The 19,967-nt window shown below is 49.9% G+C and overlaps 1 protein-coding gene across 1 annotated transcript in view; it reads right to left on the bottom strand.

The window, feature by feature from the left end:
• The window catches only part of MYCBP2 (MYC binding protein 2), a 121,312-nt gene that overhangs the window by 69,792 nt on the left and 31,553 nt on the right, over nucleotides 1–19,967 (bottom strand). The window contains 16 exon segments of the mRNA XM_061563890.1: nucleotides 709–823; nucleotides 1,518–1,599; nucleotides 2,842–2,970; nucleotides 7,329–7,430; nucleotides 8,519–8,664; nucleotides 9,418–9,691; nucleotides 10,830–10,988; nucleotides 11,516–11,680; nucleotides 12,413–12,617; nucleotides 13,199–13,275; nucleotides 14,375–14,513; nucleotides 16,314–16,387; nucleotides 17,367–17,469; nucleotides 17,863–17,934; nucleotides 18,475–18,717; nucleotides 19,479–19,768. Of these exon segments, the coding sequence (XP_061419874.1) occupies nucleotides 709–823; nucleotides 1,518–1,599; nucleotides 2,842–2,970; nucleotides 7,329–7,430; nucleotides 8,519–8,664; nucleotides 9,418–9,691; nucleotides 10,830–10,988; nucleotides 11,516–11,680; nucleotides 12,413–12,617; nucleotides 13,199–13,275; nucleotides 14,375–14,513; nucleotides 16,314–16,387; nucleotides 17,367–17,469; nucleotides 17,863–17,934; nucleotides 18,475–18,717; nucleotides 19,479–19,768 (2,375 nt within the window).

The raw sequence follows: 19,967 nt of genomic DNA, 5'->3' as shown, positions 1-19,967 counted from the left end.
ATGTGCAATCCCAATCTAGGAATTTTCATGTACATTTTTCAGAGCTGGGATGCAATATCAGTTACCTTGCATAGTTTTTTTTAGCTCATAGGAGGAAAAAGGAGAACAGGGGAAGCCGATGCAGAACCAGAGGAGAAAAACCTCGGGTATCAAACCCCTGCCGCCCGATAATATCCAATTCTCTTTGGTTCGCAGTTAGAGCCCACTGGCAATCTTGGTTAATACCGTGGGTGTAATAATTATATGAGCCGTCCGCTTCGTAGTGAACGGTCCAAAAATTGCCAATCTTGAAAATGACTTGCCAGTTAGCGAACTGGGTATAGGAACAGCCACATCGCTCCAAAGTGTGAAACCACTGCAGATTGTAATTATCTGTGAAACACAGCAACTTCCTCCGTGAGAGCCTTGCGCTATTGCAAGTAACAGCGCCAACACCCAACTTCCTCATCATTTGCTTTGTTTCTCGCTCGGAAACCAGTTTCCCGCGCCTCCGATTAGCACGGTTGGCTACGTACGGTGTGAAAGAAGTTCAACATACAGTACATACCTGCAAGTTTATTTTGTCGAACCAGGTGAGAAGCTCAAATAGATGATGGTGGGGGGGGGGAGGAGGATCACCTCATTTCCAAGAGCAACCCGGCTCACCAAAAACTGACGAGAACTCAAGGACACGCAAGCACCACATTGTAGCGACCACGCGCCGCTCACCGAGAAACTGCCGAAGGTGTGCACCGAGCCGTCGGCAAGCAGGGCCGCCGAGTGGTTCCCACCGGCCACCACCTGCACGCTGCGCTCCGGCAGCGGCACCAGCGTCGGGCAGAACCTGCACGTGCGCGGATTGTTGGGGCAAAGTGCCGTCAGCGAGCGCCGATTAAAGGATTGCACGGCACACGATGGCGTGACGCGGCGTGGCTGGCGCCGTCGCGTCCCGCCAAACCTTTGGGCTGCACGGTGCCGATGTTTAAACGCTAAGGTCAGGTGTTACATTTAAGGCTCAGTCGACCTAGGGAATTGCCCAGGACTAATTCCGATAATCACTCGCCAATGATGATTGTCGACGCAGGCAATCGAACTCAACTGGCTGGATTCTTAGTGCACTCTGCTAACCACTGCACCACTGCTGTCTGCCACTGTGCACGGCTAGGAGCTAGAATGGATGTTTTAGGGTTTTAATTCCTGTTCACATGCCCAATACTGCATCGCCATTGGCTCGAACAGAAATTCTCATTGGTATTAGCAGCGCTTTTTACCATTGGACCAGATGGCTCTATGTGTGTGTGTGTGCGTGCGCTAAAACACAGCCAGTTGGCACAGTGCGTAACACAGGTGGTGCATCTGCCAGCCATCTCAGTCTGTTAACCCATGACACCCGAGTCTGTCCCTTGAATTTCTGTCAGTGAGACTTCCACACTTCACGAGAAGGCCCTCAGAGCACACCTAGCCTGGCACAAGCACTGTGGTGATGTTGCCATCACTGTTGTTGTTGTTGTTGTTTTTGTGTGCGCATCGATTCTTGCCTGGGGTTGCAGTCTCCAAGCCCGAGCTGGCCATACTGCCCGTAGCCAAACGTGAACACCTCCCCACTCTCCATGAGCACCACTACCACAGGAAGGATCGCATACACACACACACACGATACAATAACCAATCAATGACTGTAACTTAACACATTAGGTTTTAACAGCCAATATTATGAGACACAATATATTTTTTGTTTAGGCCACGTGGTGATGTCTCCAAATGTATTGTTTTGTTTTGCCCAGAAGATGATTTGCACAATTTAAAGCGAAAAGTCGCATCTAATTTCAAAATTTCGCTGTGAGAAATGTCCTTACAACTTATTTGGATAAGCATGGTTGCCTACATACGGAGAAAAAGAAGTTTAACATACCTACAAAAAATAATTTCGGGGTTAAAAACGCTCATAAGACACGTGACAAATCAATGTGTTTGGCTGCATTGGGTGGCGGAGAGTTTCACGACACAAATTACGTGAGCAAACCCATTGACTGTCGCTGAAGTCGCTTGAAATATTTTATGCGCTGTGGTTATATCGCAAGATGAAATTATCGGACGTATCATCCGCAAACCTGGAGGTCATTTTAAAACATTGTGAATACGAAGTAGTCACATGTGGATAGAGATGACGTGGAAGACCAAGGAAACTATTGACGTCAGCAAAAAGACCGGAATTCGGAGCATGAACGCATGGAGACTGGTGGAAGTGAGAAATGTTGCATAACGCCAATCCTCTGCAAAGATGTCAGCACAGGATAAAAATGACGAACTTCATGATCACGGTTGGGGGTTAGAGTTTGACTCAGCTCATTGGCATTATCTCTTCCAGGGTTGATAAAATATATACCACTTTGAGAAGTTAATAGTCATGGTCCTGTATAGGAAGGTAGTATTTTCACCGCTGGATTTTTATGCCAACAGAGATTAGAACCCATATATAAACTTGGAGTTACTTGTTTTTAAATATAATTTTTAACGATTCAAAAGTGATTTATCTAATCCAGCAGTGCACTGCCAGAGGGCTGTAATATATATTCCCACCGCTTCTCTACAGCTTGTTGAGATACGGCAGCATTAACATGCCATGTAAATACAAATTGCATTGTATACGAGTCTCTGTGAAGACTATGTATGTATGTTGAACTTCTTTCGCACCGTACATAGCTAACGATGCTAATCGGAGGTGCAGGGAAGGACAGAAAACTCTGTGTGGGTCTATGAGCTCAACTTTTTCTGCAGCGTGTTGAGACGCGGCGGCATATAGACGCGACGTCAATCCGCATTGTACCCGAGTGTAAGGAGAGAGACTGGCCACCCGCACACCTGAGTGGTGGAAACCACAGGACACCTGGGCAGCCCTCGGCTCGTTGAGGCCGAATCCGAAGTGGAGCAGTCCCGGGGGGTAGGTCGTCGTCTTGCTCGCATCCTTCTCCCCCTTCTCTCCATCGCCTTCTGCAACGCTCCGGCACACAACACGGCCGAGATGAGACTCTGCCACTGGGCGATTTAACCACTGATGGGGGGGTGGGGGGGGAGTTTTCATAAGCATTATTAGTAATGAGACTTTTAAAGAACGTGCTATCTTGTGGCAACACCAATAGCGAGCTGCATGGTTGCAAGGTGACAGAGAGGGACGTTTTTAGTCCCTAAGCTGCTTTAGTGGCGAGTTTCAGGCAGTGGGTCCAGCGACTGAGAAAGAACGGAGCCCGCACAGGGAATTTGTCATCGGTGGCACGACATGGGTCCCCGTGCTTGGCTGACTTCACCGGTGTTCTTGGACGACCACTGGTCCACACATCTCTGACAGGTACGACAGCAGTGACAGGCCATGCAGATGGTTGCAGACGGTTAGGCAGAACTCAGGTAAGGCGTTTTTAGTCCATTTTGTTTTTCTTCTGAACAGGCTTTGACTGAAACGTTTCTCATTTTTGTCATAACTCCTATTGTTCATTTATTATAACTATGTAATCTGCCTCCAATTGTTTATCCTAATTTTTTGCTGGCGGCGTTGCGTCGAAAGATGAAGAAGTTATTTGGATCTCTCGCAGGGCAGTGCAACCCGCCGTGCTAGAGAACGGCCCAAGGCAAGACAATCATTAGTTAATGATTCACAAATGGAATGGGATAGAAGAGGATCACTCACGAGATCAACCCACAATGGGCAGAAGCCTCACCTACGACGAACAAAAAGTGAATTCCACGTCTGATGATGTTCTTGACTGGCTACATGAGCTCGGTCGACCCTTGTTGATTTTGCCATTTCAATATCACAGCTGGAATCAGAGAGTGGATCCTTGCTTGCCTATTATTCAGCAAGTCACTATTTTCACCCATGTGCTATGAAGGAAGGGCAGTTGCCAAAAACGAATATATGACACGTGTTTTTATTTTTGGGCAGTTATTGATTAATGAGTTGCTGTTACCCTCAAACCTTAGGCAGAGAGAGGTACACGTCTGCTCATGCATGCATTCATTTTGCACTGTGCTCTTTCCATTCTGCACACGGTGCATTTCGCTGCCAACATCGGCTAACCGGCAGAGGGATTCCCAGCTGTGAACGGCACATGCCGCGCATTTCAAATTGCCATAGCCGGTCCGCGCGCTACGGTTTTCACCGCAGCAGGAGAACAACCGCAACCGGTGCCAAAACGGCCGCTTGCGTGTGGTCGAGGTTAGCGCATGCCTCTTCACGCTCGCCCCCCTACCCATTCACCCACCCAGGCACCCACCCCCCACCCTCAATCAGCTCACTCACAATGCCCTGGCTCTGAGCTAGTCGTGTAATTAAGCCACGAGTGATCGCTGACAAGCTAAAGAGGATTAGGCTGTTAATTCGCGAGCTGCACGCATGCACACAATCACGCTCGGGCGCAGGGAGGGAGGCAACGCTGCCTGGTGATGAAGGGCGAGACGCGGCAATTTAATTTAAACAGAAATAAAGGTCAGGCATGGCAAAGAACACGCCGTGTACTTTAACACCAGCTAACCTTGATAATCGGAGGTATTCTGTATCAGTGGGTGTGTGCTCCTGGTTTAAATAAAGTGTGTGATTTTGTTTAGAGTCTGAGCAGCTGATGGCACCAACGGGCATATGGTGGATCAGGTTTATGGTGAACGTGGAATTCTGTGGATTGGGTGATCAACTAATAAGGGTATTCAGTGGACAAAGCATTTAGTTAACCAAGATGTTCAGTGGATCATTTATTTGGGGCAGAGGAATAAATTGCAATAATGGGGCAAATTCCCAAGGCCTTAACCTAGACTCCTTTCTCCCCTGCCATCCGTGCTGTTAACTCTCTGCCCTATTTAAGCCAAGGGCTCAAGATCTCCTAATATATTCTCACACTTTCTTTACAGCTTCTTGGAATGCGGTCAAATATGAAGATGCTATACAAATAAACATTGTAACGTATGCTTATATAGGTCACGATACCAATCTTGCTCAAAGTGTGGATCTTAAAAACCGCAAGCTTGTGGACACAAACCGGCACCATCGCCGGTGCATTTCGCAGCCATGTGGGGGCGATCGTTAATCACGGCCCAGCAGCAGCTGCCAAGGCGGCGCGGAAACCTGATTACCATCAACGGCAGTGCAATTACACGCAGCTCGTTAATAATACACAAGATTATACACATTCCCTTACGTGCATATATTTATAGCCGCGTTAACGCTCGGTGATGCAGTGTATATTAAAAATAAATCTTTAAACTTACAATAATTTTTAAATGCCATATACATTAATGTAAACACGGTATGCAGATGTGTAACGCTGCCGAGACTTTCCCGTGACTGTGCTGCTGTACCACTCTCTCTCCAATGTGTTCTCAGGTTCTGCCGCTAAATGCCATTCAGCACGATGTCTGACGTTTCGTTCCATATGGCTGGGAATTTCTCCCGGATCGGAACGTATCAGCGACACGTTTTGACGCTGGGCCAGCCGATGTTATATATTCGCTTTTGTAATTTGTACACACGTGGGCCAAACCGGAGGGAGCTCAAACGTCCGACATGGTGCCGAACAACAAGCGGTAGAATCAGTAAAAGCCAGCGTAGAGCCGCTATGCAGATGTGCGTTTAAATTATTGACCGTGTAAGTGTGTTTCATTTCTGTCCCAGACCCAACAGGTTTTGAAAATGCTCATCAATTTTGAGCTAAGAGGTCGAGTGCCATGGAACACACGGCCCAATTTCATTTGATCAGCCACAGGCAATCTATGCTCGCTTACAGTGAAAGGGCCGTCATGCTTTGACTCTTTCACGGCAAGAATGATTAATTTTCACATCGGCTAAAGCAAAGGAAAAATTAAGCAACGCTCATGAATGAAATTATCAAAAACATATCGGATTTGCATTCCCTAAAAAGACACTCTCACACGCGCCTAATTGCACGCCCACAAACACACAGACGAACACTCGCACGCAAACAGTGCAAAATAACCCGCCCCCATTTAGGCAGAAAAACTGCACGAACGAATGCTATTAGCGAGCATCTGTTAAGGGTTGGCACTGCCACGCGATTGGTGGTGTAGCCAGAAACAGTGCTTAAGTTCATGTAAAGCGGCTGGTACTCATTTCAAGCCAAATAAACCTCGGGAAGGTCCACGAACTGGCTTAGGTAAAACGTGTAACTGATGTTATGCACGACTGGGAATCAAAAGGAGTTGACTGAGATTGTAGCGCAGTGCGTGAACTCCCTACACCACCGCATTCTCATTGCATGTGGTCATGCGTATATATTTCGGGAGCGGTAGTTAGACTCACGGTCAACACCAGTGACGATAATCTGAACCGGTCCTGGGCCTTCCCTAGGTCGACTCAGCCTCAATTGAGTACTTGGTGCGGTGTGTAAACATCGCCACTTGGCAGACAAAAAGGCGGCACGTACAGTCTATAAGCCGACATGGGCAAGTCATGTGAGCAAGCATCTCCTAAAACCAGCAAGCGTGGCGCACAGAGGCTGTGTGGCCACCTCTACAACTAGCCACGTTTGTACCCGCAATGATGATGAGGCTCATATTTAAGGCTGAGTCAACCTAGAGAAGGCCCAGAACAACTTCTGTTATTGCATTGCCACGGACGTCTGAAACGCGACGAGTGTCTCGATTCCAAGTCTGAATAGGTGTCTTTACTTATTATTTATTTTATTTACTGCTTACCTTTCTAATGTGCTATTCGTTGCGCACGGTTGCACTTTATTTTGCACGCGTTTGCAATTTACTCTGCTCTGTCGGCCGCTGAGGTCCTGACGGGTTTCTTTTCTCATTCCTGTTGCTGCATGCCCCCCCCCCCTCGTATACCGTTCCCGTGCTGCTGTAATGTGCACTGATGCACCTACTTTATTGAGGGTAATATTAGCACGTAAAATAAAGATTGATTGATGTTAGCCTTGGTCAGGAATCAAACTCAGGTTGCTGGATTTGCAGAGCGGTACACAAACCACCCACGACAACGTTCCCCGCTCACGAAGATCCCCCGGTTGCAGTCTTTGAAATGACTGTTATGTCAAGGGCTGTTAGCGAGCACCTATTGAGGCCAGCAGAGTGTGGGGTGGCCAGCCATGAAAGGGAATCAAACTCAACGGCTGTCTTTAGCAACGCAGCGCGCGAACCACTGCGCCACCGTTCCACACAAATGCACAAAAATAAGCCATGCACCAACCAACACAATGCCGCGAACTCAGAGGCGCTTTGCAGCCGATCCGCCAAACGCACCGGGACCAGGCGCCGACGTAAAACGGAACGTTCGGTCAACGAGCATCGGCGCTGCCCTGCGATTGTTTTTAGAGCAGCCAGACTTGTGTCATGCGTACCTTGTCCCCCCTCCAGCCTGTGGTTTTTAGGTACAGCAAGTTTCTTATCATCCAATTTGAAGGGAAGACGCTCCTCTATGTTTATGCCCTGGGCAACAGAACCTACGGGGGCAAAACGCAAAAAATGGGGGGGGGAAGCAGGGGGAGCAGGGGCAGGGGGGCAAACACGCAAAACAAATAACAGCGTGACGCATGCAGCAACACAAAGTGACGGAAGCGAAAATCTAAAATTTTAAACGGCAGTCAAGTGGCTTTGGACCAAGCCAATGCATGCAATGGGGATGTCAAACAGGCAAGAGCGAGGCAGGTGAAATCAACTACGAAATGTTCAATGCAATGGAGAAGAGGGGATCACTGTCTGATAGAAGAAAATGTCATTGACCATTGTAATTGTTTTTAATGTTTTGTGTTGTACTATTTCGTACTGTGTGTGTATGTATGTGGTGATTTATTGTTGCTGACTTCTTGCCAGGTGCCCGGCACAAAATAGGATTTTAAACTCAAGGGTTGTTTTACCTGATTAAATAAAGGTGAAATAAAAAAATCAGGGTGAATACAAATAAACAGAACTTTGACAGCGTGGGGGGTGGGGGGAGGAGGCCTTCATCAAGCAGCGGATTAACAAATTGCTGTAAACAAAGAGCCGAATGGAGCGACCCCGGTTTGTGGTGGGCCACATGTGGAACACGCACCTCAGCCACTTGTGTCACTGTGTAAGAGGGCCCCCCCCCCACCCTTGCAGTGGCAGAAGTGACTGAGCCACTGTAAAATTAGCCTTGTTTTGCTAGGTCCGATATAGCTCCTAATACACGATGATCACAGAATGTTTGCCGGCCGTTTCGGAGCGGTAGGGCCTCACGTGACTGCGTGCCTTGTGAAATGAAGATCTGGGCCGTGTCTGGCCCCCGTGGCTGTAAGTTCGCTACCTGTGATGTACACCACCATCTCCAAGGAGCCAAAACGAATGGACAAACCGATGAACAAACGTTCCGGATTCTCCATTCGCAAAAACGGATCCGATGCGGACAGCCGGCGGGGGGACGGTCTCCGGGTGTCCCTGCCCTCCAGGATCCCCTCCCTGCCCCTGGGGGTCCTCCACCCCCTTCGGGGTCCGCCGCTGCCCCGGGGCCCCCCTGCCCCCCCCGGGTCTCCCTGCCCCCCCGGGATCCCCAACCCCACAGGGTCGCTACCGATGATGATGTCGAGCGGGATCATTTCCTTGACGGCGTCGAGGATGCCTCTCTGCCGCGCCTCCTGCCCATCCAGCTCGCGCGCGCACGCCTTGCAGCAGCCGCACTCGGCGCAGCCGGAGTCGCCAGAGCCGCAGCCGCACAGCCTTGGGGGGAGGGAGTGGGAGTGGAGAAGGTGGTGACTCAAGAGGAGGAGGAGCGAGCATTGGTGGTGGCGGCAATAGCGCCAGAAGCAGCAACAGCGGTAGTACGACAACGCCAACACTGGCATAACACGAGCGGCATCATCAGCAGTGTCAGCTTCAGCATCAACAGAGGCGGCACTAGTGGCAGGAGAATTATCAGCAGCAGAAATAAGAAGCAGCAACAGCAGCGGTAGCAGCAAAAGCAGGACCAATAACATCAGCTTTTACCATGATGCCTTTAAGCCTGTTCATTGCAACTTAGCACGAGTTTATTCGACTAACAGGGGACAAAGATGATGGGCCATATGGAGGGTGGAGAACATTAGGGGATGGTCATGTGGGTTAGAAGAATGGCGATGGGAGTGTAGAAAGTTTAGGGGAGGGGGCAGCGGTTGTGAGCAGGTGGTGTTTGGGGCACCAATCACAAGATACATGATAATTGTATTTATTATCATAGTCATTCACCAAATTGCATCTCTCAACGATGAACATCGTGAACCGCATGAACATTAAAACATTCTATGAGACACATCGAAGAGACACAAACACAATCAAGGGTATGGAGGGTAAACACAACACGAACCAGGCGGGGGTGACCATAATCACTCAAGCTGCTGACATCAACGAAAGCCCAGAGAACGATAGCAACAACGATAACAACAAAGGTTCGATTTTACACGGCCGTTGATCCACGTCACGAGCCACGGGACTCACGTTCCAGGGGCGCGTTCCGCTCGGCCGCTGCTGACGCAGCTGGAGCCGTAGCCCGTGCACTCCCCGCACACTGTGCACACCATGCACTGCTCCATCTTCCACGTGTGTGTGCCGGGCGGGCACATGACGGCACCGGCCGCAACGCCACCAGCTCCGGCGCCGCCAATGCCGCCGCCGACCCCGCCGCCCCCCCCCGCAGCCTGGCGGTCCTCGTCCCCCTCCTCCTCCAAGTCCTCCTCCATTGCCGCCACGGCCTGCGGCTCCGTGCCGGCACCTGCAGGAGGCCACGCGTGTTGGGGTTAGGGTCAGAGTTATATGCAAGTTGAACTTCGACGCTTCACGTGGCCTTAAAGTGCACACGGCCTGGCACAAGCACCTAGGTGATGTCACCACCATTTGTGTTGTTGTTGTTGAACTTCTTTCGCAACTATACGTAGACAACCATGCTAATCGGAGGGTCGGCGCGGGAAGGGTGGAGTAGTGTTCTGGTTTAGGTTCAAGAGTCAGGGTAACGTCGCAATCGGAAACGTTGCGAGGTCAGACCCCGGTTGGGAATTGACTCAGCCCATCATCCCTCTGGCGTTGATCACATGAGTAGCGCCTTGCGAGGATTCCACCATGGCTGTCTAACGGATACAATTACATCTGCCATAAGAATGTGGAATTTCCACCAATGGCTCAGGGCTTTAAACAGGAGATGAGCACTGCCACAATGATCATTTGATTAATGCATCACTTTTATTTGTGACTTCAGACTTAACGTTAGGGATGGAGTCATGTTTGGGTTAGGGGTAAAGTTAGATTAGTCATTCATTTTATAGGAAGGGGTCAGGGAGTAAGGGGTCAAGTTTAAGGGTAAGCTTCACGGTTAGGGCTGGGGAAAGAGTAAAAACACACGCATGAAGACGTTTCCTGTGAAGACGGAGTAATGAAATCAGCTCCGTGTAAGGGATATAGGTCTACTGTTAATTTTCACTGATCCTAAAATCCAACTTAATTTCAAATAAGATTGTCTCTTCATTCGAACCGGTGGAGTGGTTCATCGCAAGCCCATGAGAGACGCCTTCATCCAGCAGCGGACAGATCGTGGCCGATGATTACGGTTACCACTTAGCTTCAGGGTTGGTGTTAGCATGGACACAATGGTTGGAAATATTGGCATTGGTTAGGCACTATCAAAAGACAAAGTGCGCTTTGGGAAGAAGCATATTTACAAAGATTCTCGAGTTCATGGTGAAGATCACCAACTCATTAAAGAACCCCCCTGGAAAAGTTCCCATGTTAGCCATGCTACCATGGATATCTGTGAAAAAGAACTTTATAGCTCATCGGATGCCTCCAGTATAAATAAATATTCTGATGGCCTCTTAGGCGCATTGTTTGCCGCTGCCACTCCAGCCGGCATCACCCACCCTTGCTCCCGTGCGCGTTGGTGCCGGTGTCGCGGCCGCACTGGCCCTTGTTGTTGACCCCGAAGGTCCACATGGTGCCGGACTTGGTGAGAACGCAGGCGTGGGCCTTCCCCAGAGCCACCTGCGTCACCGTCTGGCCTCTCAGCTCCTTCACGAGGCCTGGAGTGGGCGAGGAAGGGGTGCAGAGCGATGGCGAGGGGAGCGGTGATGGGCGAGGAAAGTGACGCAAGCAAGGAAGGGTGGTTGGGTGGAGGAGGGGCAGGGAGAGGAGGGGAGAGGAGAAAAGAGTGGTGGGACGAGGCAGGGAGGGTTGAACCCCATTTCAGGTCAAAGAAAGTGACAATCACAGGAGGCCGTAGTGGTCACACCACTAGAGTGGCCCACAGTGCTCCAAGTACATGGCTTAACATTTGTTTTATTCTCTTTACCGTATCGGCCGAATATGCATCCCAAAAACACAGCCTGCAGTTTTAAGAATTTGAAAGCAATGTGAATATTCACTATGCACAGACAAAAAATCTCACACACATGAGGAGGGTAAGACTTTGCCATTTCAGAACACCTAGCAGACCCACTCATACTGCACCGGGCAAGCTCAGCAGTCACCTATCCAAGCACTGATCATTATTCTGGCACCAGGGTCCATTCCAACCACGCCACACTACTGATGCCGGGTGTATCGTTACCAGTGGCGTCTGAGTACACCGCGTCTTTCCCGAATGTGTAGAGCTCTCCTTCGCGCGTCACCAGCGCGCTGCTGCCGTTGTTGCAGGCCACCTGCACCACCGCCTTTCCTTCCATGCGGATCATCTTCTTGGGCTTGCACGCCTTTGGTTGTCGGCGTGATTTGGCTACAGGGACAACCGCGGGGGGCGGAGATGGGGGAGGGGGGTGGGGAAGTGAATATAATTCAGTGTAAACTTGATTTGAAACTTGATTTGTATTCAAACAAACGTGAATCGGGGAACATACACAAGTTAACATGTCATACTGAAGGGGGCTTGGGCTGGACTTGATCATAGCTAGTGGTCGAGACTGATGACAGAGCAGGTTAAGGAGGCAACACACCCGAGAGGACGTCCACCACGGAAGTACAGGGATGAAATCAGCTGGTGTGAAAGATCGAAATGTATTACTCTCCTGATCATCGGTTCGATTTCTCAACTAATCGATGCACATGCAAATAGTTGGAAAATAAAGTGTCACCTCCGTTCCTGCGTGTGCCGCTGGATGGGAGGTAATGGGCAGGGCTTGGTGACATCATCGGTATCATTAGCAAATGCACGGAGGCCGTGGCTTGTTGGGCGGGGGTTTCCCACCTTCAGGAGGCAGGACATCATGGTGGCTGCCATTTTTTTGAAAGGGGTCCGAGCAATCAACCGCAACAGACTAGCCATTACAATTTCCAATCGATTAACCAGCTTCTCAATCGACCAATTGTTCCACCTCGAATGACGTTTTCCGCGCCAGGCGCTAATACTGCGAACATGAACTGCCAGTGGCGCCCCGATGGGCAGAGGAGACCCCTCTCCTCTGCCCATCGGGGCGTCAACGTCGGGGGCAGGCGCGGCGCGGCGGCTTACCAGACTCGCCGTCCTCGCCCTTCTTGGCGGTGCCGGTGAAGAAGACGCTGCCGTCCTCCGCCACCATGAGCGCATGGCCGCCGTCGTGGCCCACGGCAAACTGCATGATCTTGGGCGACTTGGTGAGAGGCAGTTCCACCCACTTGCCCACGGCCGGGCCACCCTGCTTGATGCCCAGGCTCTGGTACTTGCCCGTGTAGTAAACCTGCAGTCGCCGGCCAGCGGGGAGGTGTATGACGATGCATCGGTTCGCGTACGAGCACAGCGCCGTCCCCTTTTGTTAACCCACTGACTTTTGTTAATCTGCTGACTTTCCGTACCTCCGATTAGCACGGTTGGCTACGTACTGTGCGAAAGAAGTTCAACATACATACATACATAACACTGCTGGATAAGGGCTTGCCCACTTCGGCACCGGGGATTGTTTAATCAAGGTTTGCCACGCTGCTTGGCGCGGGTTGGCGAAGGTGGGGGGGTGAGGGGGTTCGTACACGTGGGAGCACAGAAGAACAGTACAACAGTGTGTTTTGCTGCACTGATCTCGCCTGCACACCGTAAATCGCACAGGAGATTCAAACAACCTGTTTCTGTGTGCGGGTCACCCGTGCAAGAAGGATTAATCATTTGTCGATAAACCCGACATTCCGACCCAGAATATCAGCAGTGCCAGCTCACCATTCTGCCCTGGTAGCAGACACTGTGAGCCACCTGCCCAACCCCCCCGAGCAGTTTCGTTATTTTGTGATGCATAGAAACCGGAGGCTGTTGTACCGAAGGATTAATTACCTTTCCGTTGGCCGTTCTCATTAAAGCGAACTCGCGACCAGCTCCAAGTATGGCCATCTCCTCGTCAAAGCCTGTGCCTACAAGGCGACAAAGTGATGCTTGTTCAGTTTATTTGGTGACGGCTCCTGTCATCGCAATGAGGTGAAGGAACAAACGTTACCATGGCTAAGGTAAGCGTCAAAATATCACTTGTTTTTCCATAAAGATTTCCCCTCCCTACGGTCTTTTCATTTGCCACTTGGAACCTTTGCAGGGTGATTTAATGGTTACTTTGAATTCCTCTCCACTTCTCATAGTCTTGCAGCTTTGTTTGTGATGATGATTGGGATGCCGGTCAGGCAAGAGGAGAGAGAGAGAAAGAGATGGCCATATGCAGTTCCCTAGCACCTGCTGACGATGTTGTAGGTAGAGCCATAGTGCCAGTGGAGCAGGAAGAGAGAAATTATTCCCATCGTACACACCACACTGATGGTGTGGTAAGTATAGGCATAATATCGGTGGGGCAAGAGAGAAGAAACAAGGACGATGACTTACTGATGATGGTTTCGAACTTAGACGTTGATTTATGATCACTACACACATTTCATCTTTACAAGTGCCTTAATAATGACATTGTGGTTGAGAACACAGGGCCAGTCAGGGAAGGAGATAGACAACGAAACCCACAAGCAGCTTTGCTTGTGCTTTGCTGATGGTGTTATAGAGCAAAGGCATGGCGCTATTTGAGCAAACGCGGAGTTAAAACTATAATAAACTATTTTTTTACCAGGTAAGGCCCACTCAGCTATGTAGCTATCTTTCAGCGAACTGGCCAAAAATGATCGCTCAACAAAGTGGCTTATCATGTGGAAATTCATAGCAGTCGAATACTGGAAACGCACGTTTCTAAATGTGGAGGGAAAAAGCGGAGGACCCTGAGAAAAATCCACGCGACCACAGGAAGAACATGCAAACTCCAAATATACAGGCGTCAGGGTTGGAATCGAACCCGCGACCTCCTGCATAACCAGGCTAGGTAGTGAACATCTCGCCACCGTGGCACCCTAGAAACAACAATGATTGCGTGCAACTTGGTTTGCGCCAACTGACATTGTTTGTTGGTAGGGAGCACGGCGCCAGTGGGGGAAGAGGAGAGAAACAGGAGTGAGCGCGAGTGGCTTCCCGCGTGCGCCTTACTGATGATGTGCAGGTCCTTCTCCATGTCGAGCAGCGAGAGGCCGCATGCGTGCAGGCACTTGCGCGCCAGCTTCAGCTGCAGCTCCTGCTGTGGGGGTGGCTCCGAGCCAACGGACAGCGCTCGCACCACGAACCCGTCCTGAGGGGTGGGGATGGGAGCAGGTCCTCAATAATATTTTCCGTGCCGGGGCCAATAGGTGCGCGCGAGCGGAACTTCCCACCTGTAAGGCTAAAGCGAGACAACTTTGTTTTGGTATATTTAACAACTGATACACCTGCATGTACCGTCACGGCCTCTCTGATCTGCTGATTTATATCTGCTCCATGTGCCGAGAACTCGACTCTGCACCTGGGGTGACTGAGCATTTGCATGTGCTGCCCAAAGACTATGGAATGCACTCTCACCAGTGGTTAGACAGGTGATGTCACTTGCCATGTTTAGGTCTTCTCTAAAGACTCACCCTTTTTCACCTGTCCTACGCTTTCCATGTATGAACAGTAGACTCTGAACTTTGTTGTACAGTAAAACCTTGAATTGCGAGCATAATTCGTTCCGGAAACGTGCTTGTAATCCAAAGCACTCGTATATCAGTTGTGATCACGTGACGCTCGGCAGACAAAGCGTATACGTACTACTCGTATTGCAAGACCTCGCTCGTTTATCAAATTAATATTTATTTAAAATGTTTGCTCGTCTTGCAAAACACTCGCAGACCAAGTTACTCGCAATCCAAGGTTTTACTGTATTTATATGTCCTTAAATTGTGCATGGCGCACCGAGACCCTTGGATGAATTGCGCCTTATAAATTGGCACCAATGATTGGCCAAACTTTGCGATCCCCTACATATTAAGGTAATATTGGCCAATAATGAGCGTTTACATGTGGGAGGAAACTGGAGCACCCGGGGAAAAGCCAAGCGTGCCAGGGGGCGACACTCTACCCCATACAGACGGAATGGGTAGAAAGTACAATTTTGCTGTCCTGAATTTTTCCTGGCAGAGCCAGGGTACGACAGTTCCTCGACGCCCACGATGGGAATGGAGTTTCGTGACATTTGCATCTCCACAAAGCTCTTGGTGAGTTGTGTGCCACCACTCTCAGCTCGATTCGTCGTTACCAGTCGCAAACAATTGAGTCGTACGCACCACAACACATAATGCATTAGTTTGTGAGTGAAACGATTGAAGTGCAATCTGTGAATCAATGAATGAGACTATTTCCCGATGGGTATGAAGAAGGTCAGCTGCTGTGCCCAGGTGTTAAAGTCAGACATGGCCAAATAGCTTCACTGTGGCGCCATCCAACACAACCACCCCAAAAAAAATGATACTCGTAAATTGTGGGTGACATTCTGCCTGATTACGCGCCGCCGGTAGAGCGATTCACATTTATTCACCGTTTTTTATTTAAAATCAACTTCTCCGGGGTGTATTTTTTGGGGGTTTCTGCTGGGTCATGCCGCCGGGATGTGACACCTCATTTGCGGTGTCAACCACCAAAACGAAGGAGCCAAAGTGTCACATTGTCTAATCCAGTCCCCATGGACTTTGTTCAAAAATAATTCTGGGAAGGTCACAGAATCACACCGCTCCGAATATTCTTGTGAACACACTCATCGCTGAGCCGCCCACTAACATCAAAGACAAGACAAAAATACCCCCTACAGCTTAACAGACTGTTGGGGCAAGTGCTGTTAGCGAGCACCTACGAGAGCGAACACAGCACACAGGTACTCATTTCAAGGCTAACCCAACTCAGGGGAGGCACAGGACCGTTTCAAATATCGGTTCGCTGTGAGAAGAAATCGAACTCGGGTCGCTGTGTGTGTAGCGTAGCACTGTAAACACAACAAAACCACTCCACACTGAAAGAGCAATCTCAACATGAATTCTCTTACACTATTGAGTTTATTTTTAAGCGATACAACTTCACTTACATCTTTGGAGGCCGCGATTTGGTTCACGTGCTCCCCATCTGTAAACAGAATGCTCTCTCCATCCACGCTGCGGCCTGCACACATAGGAGAAGGGGAGTTACATGCAGAGATCACGGGGACGTCTGTAATACAGCACCCTACCCGTGGGCGTCGAGATCGCAATCTTCTGGCTTGCCATAGTATGGCAGTACAGCAAGCGGGTTCATTTCAATCTGTACAGGGATTGAGTGTTATGCCCCCCCCCTGCCTAACATGCAAGAGAGGGGGTAGCACTCAAAAGTCCGCACAGATGAGTTCTTTCTGTTTTGCCATCTTCCGGCCTACCTCGCAGCCCATGTGGCGGCTAGTGGGAAGTGTCACAAATCTGCACCAGCTACAAAACCCTCACCTTCAAAGCGCTGGATTACAAGGGCACCCCCCATCGTGCCTGGCTATGTGACTCAAGCTATATTTTACCATCCACTTTGCACCTTCGATGAGCATGGTTGGCTACGTACGGTAAGAAAGAAGCTCAACATACATACATATATACACTTCTGTGGATCGTTCTCGAACTAGTAATGGAAGAACTCCACGACTCCAAGAAGTGGCCCCGAAGCTTGCCATAACGTAAGGGACCGTGGTGATTTACAGCCAACGTTAGTTGAGCGTGGACAATTAGACCCAAGCCGAAACATAACATATAAAAAAGAATGTTTAAAAATAAATATTTTTTCTTTTTAATGATAGAATACAGTATTGTCATCACTATGACATAAGCATACCAAGCTTGCAGTCGATACCGACATTGGGAAGTGGGTAAAAATTGAGTTACAAGATTTGAGGATACAACAACAGACAGCGTGAGTAAATAAAACGCGTGTAAAAATAATATTTAGAAATTTTTATTTTATTTTTTATAATAGAATATGGTATTGTTATCACTATGACATAAGTATACCAAGTTTGCAGTCGATACCACATTGGGAAGTGGGTAAAAATTGAGTTACAAGATTTGAGGATACAACAAAGCGTGTAAAAAGGGCGACGTTTTGTTGAAACCGCGTCGCTCACCGGGCAGGCTCACGGGTGGGCCATGCTCCAGCGTCTCGGCGTGGATGCTCACGGCGGTGCCCGGCTGTCCCGAGGTGGCGCAGTCTTGGTACAGCAGCCGCCCCTGCAAAGACAAAGCCAGCCCCGGGAAAAAAAAAGGACGAGGAAGAAAAATCATTCATGTGCATCGACTCTGGAACGTTTTCCGACGCGTGGTTATAGTCGGATATATTTAATGTATTTTATGCATTTACCTGTTATGAGGGTGAATGCATCAAAAAATCTGGGCGTTAACAAAGAAAATAGAAAGTGTTCAAATAGCATGCAAAGGGGTACACTTGAAATGAATTTGAGAGAAATAAAGAGGAATATGTACATTTTAGGACATAGGCAGGTCAGAGACATCATTTTGATCTTCATGCAGCATCAGCCATGCGTGTTCATGTCCGAGCGTGTGCGATTATGTACCGCATGTGTGTATTCACATCCGTATGTTTATATTCACGTCTGTAGGTACCTGTATGTGTCCCAGCCACGCCTTGCGATCCTTCCGGTTGCGAATGGACAGATTGCAGTGGTACACGTGGCCCTATGGCAAAGCAACGGACAACACGAGACATACAAGGTCAACAGTTCAGGATCCGGTAACTGGAAATTGAGCCGGGACCGCTGAGATCCTGGATTTAAATCCTAGGTTCCAACTGCCCATATTCAAACTGGGCTTCTCAAGCGAAGTGAATTGTTGAGTCTCGGCCAGACCACCAAATATGTTTCTGACGTAACGTAAGAGTGGTCCTTGAAGGACATGCCAATCGTGTAACAATGTTCGGATCTAAAACCAAACGGTGGAGACGATGAGGAGGCTGTAAGAACAATCCTCAAGGGTCAGGTGTCAACTCTGCAACATCTGCGGCATAGAGCAGAACTGCCTTTTGTGTTTAGTTTATTGTGCTTCCCCGGCACCTCCGATTATCACGGCTGGGCTACATATGGTGTGAAAGAAGTTAAACATACCGCACATACATACAGAAGGAAGCGGCGGTGCGACGTGCGGTGCCTTCGATTGACGAGTATAACAAACGGACGAACAAGCGGACAAAAAACCGAGCGCGCAAACAAATGAACTTACCCGCACGGTGCCGCCGTAGCCGGAGCCGACCTTGTAGAGGCCCTTGCTAGTGAGCACGTAGAGATAGGCGCCGTCGCTCTGCATGAGGCACCGCTCTGCAAGCTCCGTGGACACCTCCCGTAGGATCCAGCGCTGCACCAGCGCGCGCCGCCGCACGCCCCCGCTGCACCAGTCCTGCAGCTGCGCTCGCCCCACAAGGGCGGCCTGCACGGACCGCTGCAGCGCGCTCAGGATGGCCGGCACCTTCGGACGACACGAGGAGCAGAGTGCGTGTCACCGGCTAGGACGCGTGGATGAGAAACACGGGTGCTAGCGAAGGAAGTTGTATGGAAAATTTGACAACTGCGCAAAGAAGCGTGGCTTACTCGAACGTTTGGATCGACTTTGAGAGAAAGACAGAGGAGCAGTTGGAGGCAGACAAATTGGCAGGCAATGAGACAAGCAAAGATCCTCCGTATAACCTTTCAACAGACTGTTGGGGCAAGTACTGTTCGTGAGTAGCAGTACCTATGAAGGCTGTACAGCATACGAAGGGGGTGGGTGGCTAGCACCATGCCCTGCTGCCTTAGTCTCCCCAGTAGCGATGTTTCCACATTGCACCAGATACTCATTTGAGGCCGAGTCGACGTAGGGGAGGCCTATGACCAATTAAGATATACAGCACTGGTGTTGGCCGTTGAGTGGGAATCTAATTCGGGTCGCCGGGTTCGTAGTGCAGTGTATGAACCGCTACACTACTGCAAGGAGACAAACACACGCACAGCCATGCACATAAAGACACAAAGAGACACATGGAAGCAGACACAGGGCGACACAGGGACCACGTGAGAAACAGAGAGACAGAGACGAACACAGAGGCCGACTGACCAGATCAGGTGCATTGCAGGTGATTTGATCACGTGACCTCGAGGTTGCCTAACTTGTGTAGAACTGCCTACCGGCATAAAAACAGCATGGATCGCAATAACGTGTAGTGACGGACAATCCTCTAGGCGTGAGCGCACCTGTATGATTTGCGATGACAGGCTGCTGTTGCGGGAGAGGATGGCCGAGACGGCGCGCAGGATCTTGCCCGTATCGCCCCACGCCACGACGAGGCTGAAGAGGCATGCGCACGCCAGCGACGTGATGCTGTCGCTGTTCGCGCCCGCCGAGGAAGAAGAGCCGGTGGCGGTGGAAGATGAACCTCCTCCTCCGGTGCTCCCCTCGACCCCGCCGTTCGCACGCGTCGATGCGGACGACGAGCCGGGCCCGTTTCTCGTCGTCAGGTCCAGAAGCAGCGCGAACAGAGCCTCTGCGTGACCGACAAACGTTGTTGAGAGAGGGGCGTGCCAAAGTCAATGTGGTGGCGAGGTTGCTCAGAGGACAAAGACATTGAGAGCCACCAGCACCGCTGTGAACATGGGGTTCGATTCAAGCGGGTTCTCAAATACAGTCATACCTCGGTATACAACCGCTTTGGAATATATACGTCGTGTTTTGACGAGAAAAAA

Source organism: Lethenteron reissneri, chromosome 32 (genome assembly GCF_015708825.2).
Source record: "Lethenteron reissneri isolate LAM-NWPU_2019-01 chromosome 32, ASM1570882v1, whole genome shotgun sequence".
Lineage (NCBI taxonomy): Eukaryota > Metazoa > Chordata > Hyperoartia > Petromyzontiformes > Petromyzontidae > Lethenteron > Lethenteron reissneri.
Note: the sequence above shows the minus strand (reverse complement) of the source record. Positions and strands in the feature narration are given on the sequence as shown.